At 39.6% G+C, this 5,078-nt stretch overlaps 1 protein-coding gene across 1 annotated transcript in view; it reads left to right on the top strand.

Annotated features, from left to right (window-relative positions):
• The first annotated feature begins 600 nt into the window (after positions 1–600).
• The window catches only part of mrps26 (mitochondrial ribosomal protein S26), an 8,323-nt gene continuing 3,845 nt past the window's right edge, over positions 601–5,078 (top strand). Inside the window, exon 1 of the mRNA XM_084193507.1 lies at positions 601–1,340. Within this exon, the coding sequence (XP_084049633.1) occupies positions 1,123–1,340 (218 nt within the window). The 5' untranslated portion in view covers positions 601–1,122. The remainder of the gene's footprint in view (positions 1,341–5,078) is intronic.

Raw genomic sequence — 5,078 nt, 5'->3', positions numbered from 1 at the left:
TGCACAGTACTGTCTATTATCAATCGCGGTTATAATATCGTTTAGGACCTTGAGTGTGGCTGAAGTGCACCCATGACCAGCTCTTTAACATGAGATCCTCTCTAATCTTTACAGGAATGTGGTTCTGAATATAAACAGCAACACCTCCACCATTGGCATTTCTATATATTCTGTATATGTTATAACCTTGTATTGCTACCACTATATCATCAAAGGTATTATCTAAGTGAGTTTCAGAGATAGTCAGAATATGAATATCATCTGTTCCTAGCAAATGTTGCAGCTCAGTATGCCTACAAAACATGTTTGTGTTTTAAAATCTGATTTTAAACATAACCTTAACCTCACTGCTAACCTTATGCCTAATACTAACCTTAAATGAAGACCAAAAATGTAATTTGTGTTTTCACAAATGTTTACGATATTGACCATTAAGACTTTGTGGCTGTGCTATCTAGTGGAAAAAATTCAACCAAATATTTGTACAACTAAGCCAAGAGAAGACCACAGCCTGTCGTTTCCAATTGGAGCAAATTAATAATCTTGAGCAGAACAAAGAGCCTATTGGCGCGTTCTAGCATGTATTTGCATATTTCCGTTAGGGAACGCCTCCTCTGCGAAGTAACTCAAGTCGCCATTGCGCTCCTTCTAAACAACGCATTTTTTATTTTATTTTACACTTTGGCAAAGGGTAAAGTCTACATAAATGTGTCCACTGTATTCGTAACAGATTCTAGTTTTATAAACAGAAAACTGTATTGAGATTAAATGTTTTATCGATGTCGGCCAAAATCCATGTCGCTCCATCTTCTCCCACTGCAAGCCACTGGGCTTCCTCTCACCGCCATATTTGGTAGTGAGTGGAAACGCCAACCGGATGCTTCACATGTATACATCCGGTGAAATATCTATATCGTTGTTCTATCTGCGCTTCAAACTAGACATTTACCCGGAAGTTATTTTGGTAACCTTGGGAATGCTTCCGGGATTTCTTTCACGAACATGGCTGCTTCGTGAAGCGACTTCTATGTTTCTGTTCACTACATGCACACGTTTTATTTATAGTTGTAGGTAAATATTTGCACGTAAACTATTAGAGTAAGCAGTCGATTGTCAGCCAGTATGTTTCAAGTTATTACCAGAAGTACGCCGGTAATCCGGCTACTCGCCCCCCGTGGAGCCGTGCTTGTGGAGGCTGTCCGGGGTAGGAAGACCCGCACCGACCCCAAGGCCAAATCCAAAGAGGGGCGCATCAAAACGCCACCTCCCGTCGATCCGGTAGAGATGGTGGTCCTCAGAGAGAGATTCACAGAGTATGATCTGATCATGAGAGCGCTGAGGTAAGGCAAGACCGCAATGCACTTCCACGTTTGTTTTAGACGTGCTGTGTTTCAGGCCAAAATCTAAGGTTCAATCTAAGGTTACTGATAGCTAGTACTGTATAAGATTGAAATTGTCTCTGATCAGTTTCGGTACTGATAAAAAAATAAGTAGCTAGCTAGGTTTCAGTTATCCCATTCATAGTCATAAAGATAAATAGTAATGGCGTCTTTTTGTAGGCACTAACTCCGCCATGGTTCGTTGCCTATGAGGAAAATTAATTGCGTTTTTTTTAGGGTTTATGGTTAAACGCCGAAAATAAGGTATGTGGTCAATACAGGCACAGGATATCTGATACGTATTGTTCCATGGGATCATTTTAATCAGCTAATGTCACTTTTTGTGAATTTTGAAGAATGTTTATAATAATAGGCTGGACACATGACATTTTTAACAACGCTTTTTTCATTGTGCCCCCATGGAGCCCAGTTTCATTATATGAATTTATGTCCTAGCGGTTACCGTAGTTTTGAAGTAATCGCGAAAAAACAGGCCTTCTTTTAGGGTGTTTTGTTGCTTGAAATGACGTTAGAAGCAAAATGTGGGTTTCCTCAAAATAATAATTATTGCAAGATATGACATAACATAATAAAGGAATTTGAATATGTGACAAGAGAAAATAAAGTGTGCCAGATCATTTTCCATCAATGGATGTTGATTTAACTCATTTGACTGCTATGATTAAGCAATAAGGCATAAGGGGGTGTGGTATATGGCCAATATACCATGGCTACGGGCTGTTCTTAAGCGTGATGCAACGCGGAGTGCCTGGATACAGCCGTTAGCCGTGGTATATTGGCCATATACCACAAACCCCCGAGGTGCCTTATTGCTATTATACACTGGTTACCAACATAATAAGAACAGTAAAAAGTAATGATTTGTCATACCCGTGGTATATGGTCTGATATACCATGGCTTTCCGCCAATCAGCATTCAAGGCTCGAACCAGGTTTATAATTGTAAATAAATCCCCTTTGCGCATGTGCATAACTATAGATACATCTGACAGGAGAGTTTGAGTGATGAAAGTTGGACAGAGGATCTCAATCTCTGAGCAAGAAACACTTGGACGAACAAAAAATAATAATGTTAGGCTATTTTCTGGCAATTGTGCTGTTATTATGTGCCAGATGTTAAGACTACAAACCGTTATAAACGGCCCGTTTGCGAGATTGACTTGTCATTTCAATAGGCATAGACTACAGACTCAAATCGGGGTTTATGATTGTAATTCAGTTTTGACACGGTTTGCTTAGATAAAGGCAGGTAGCCTATATCCCCTGATAGTCCTACATCTAATTTCAGATAGTCTACAGTAGCCTAGACAAGATGTAGGCAAGATGTAAACTGAACGATTTAGCAGCTTGTTTAGTTGAAATTAACAGACTAATTTATTCAACATGAGTAGCGAGGTGATTTCGAGGTAAGAAGTGTTTCCAAATAGCCAGCTGGAACAGGCTACTGAGGAATTAGATATTAATTATATGAACTGAATATGCTTGTCAACAACCGCCAGTGATGCAGACAATTACATTGATGGAAGTTACAATCTATGCAATATTAAAGCTGATCTACCCCCTAAAGAAAATAAAGAAAAAATAAAATAAATTGGCTGGCGCCTACCATGAAACCTTTTCAGTTGACCGGGGCAGCTCTAGCAGGGCAGAAATTTGACGAACTGACTTGCATCCTATGACGGTGCCACGTTGAAAGTCACTGAGCTCTTCAGTAAGGGTAATTCTACTGCCAATGTTTGTCTATGGAGATTGCATTGCTGTGTGCTCGATTTTATACACCTGTCAGCAACGGGTGCGGCTGAAATAGAATCCACTAATATGAAGGGGTGTCCACATACTGCTGTATATATAGTGTATCTCTATTAGAATCCACTAATATGAAGGGGTGTCCACATACTGCTGTATATATAGTGTATCTCTATTAGAATCCACTAATATGAAGGGGTGTCCACACTGCTGGATATATAGTGTATCTCTATTAGAATCCACTAATATGAAGGGGTGTCCTCATACTGCTGTATATATAGTGTATCTCTATTAGAATCCACTAATATGAAGGGGTGTCCACATACTGCTGTATATATAGTGTATCTCTATTAGAATCCACTAATATGAAGGGGTGTCCACATACTGCTGTATATATAGTGTATCTCTATTAGAATCCACTAATATGAAGGGGTGTCCACATACTGCTGTATATATAGTGTATCTATTAGAATCCACTAATATGAAGGGGTGTCCACATACTGCTGTGTATATATAGTGTATCTCTATTAGAATCCACTAATATGAAGGGGTGTCCACATACTGCTGTATATATAGTCTATCTCTATTAGAATCCACTAATATGAAGGGGTGTCCACATACTGCTGTATATATAGTCTATCTCTATTAGAATCCACTAATATGAAGGGGTGTCCACATACTGCTGTATATATAGTGTATCTCTATTAGAATCCACTAATATGAAGGGGTGTCCACATACTGCTGTATATATAGTGTATCTCTATTAGAATCCACTAATATGAAGGGGTGTCCACATACTGCTGTATATATAGTGTATCTCTATTAGAATCCACTAATATGAAGGGGTGTCCACATACTGCTGTGTATATATAGTGTATCTCTATTAGAATCCACTAATATGAAGGGGTGTCCACATACTGCTGTATATATAGTGTATCTTGTGAATCTATCTAGCATGCTCTGAACACCTGTGAGCTAACTGGGGAGGAAGTGTAGTTCAACTGGAGGCACATAGCTTGTGGATCTGCAATAAACTGTTACAATAAGTGTATATTTTATATATTTGAACGATTCTTTCTCTCTGACATGAAAGACAAGGGCCATATCAGCATATGTTTCTAAAACTGTTTCAAAAGCGATGATTATTGACGTTTCTAAACATTAAAACACAGCGTTGAAATTGTAGTTTACGTGGAGCGAATGTCATGGCTGAAAACCCTACATACAGAGAAGAAGGGTTTCAGTATGCAGAACACAGACATACAGAGAAGAAGGGTTTCAGTATGCAGAACACAGACATACAGAGAAGAAGGGTTTCAGTATGCAGAACACAGACATACAGAGAAGAAGGGTTTCAGTATGCAGAACACAGACATACAGAGAAGAAGGGTTTCAGTATGCAGAACAGACAGAGAAGAAGGGGTTCAGTATGCAGAACAGACAGACAGAGAAGAAGGGTTTCAGTATGCAGAACACAGACATACAGAGAAGAAGGGTTTCAGTATGCAGAACACAGACAGACAGAGAAGAAGGGGTTCAGTATGCAGAACACAGACAGACAGAGAAGAAGGGTTTCAGTATGCAGAACAGACAGACAGAGAAGAAGGGTTTCAGTATGCAGAACACAGACATACAGAGAAGAAGGGGTTCAGTATGCAGAACAGACATACAGAGAAGAAGGGTTTCAGTATGCAGAACACAGACATACAGAGAAGAAGGGTTTCAGTATGCAGAACAGACAGACAGAGAAGAAGGGTTTCAGTATGCAGAACACAGACATACAGAGAAGAAGGGTTTCAGTATGCAGAACACAGACAGACAGAGAAGAAGGGTTTCAGTATGCAGAACACAGACAGACAGAGAAGAAGGGGTTCAGTATGCAGAACAGACAGACAGAGAAGAAGGGTTTCAGTATGCAGAACAGACAGACAG

This window comes from Coregonus lavaretus (genome assembly GCF_964263955.1).
Source record: "Coregonus lavaretus genome assembly, contig: HAP1_SCAFFOLD_1410, whole genome shotgun sequence".
In the NCBI taxonomy this organism is placed as follows: Eukaryota; Metazoa; Chordata; class Actinopteri; order Salmoniformes; family Salmonidae; genus Coregonus; species Coregonus lavaretus.
This window is presented reverse-complemented; position numbering and strand designations above follow the sequence as displayed.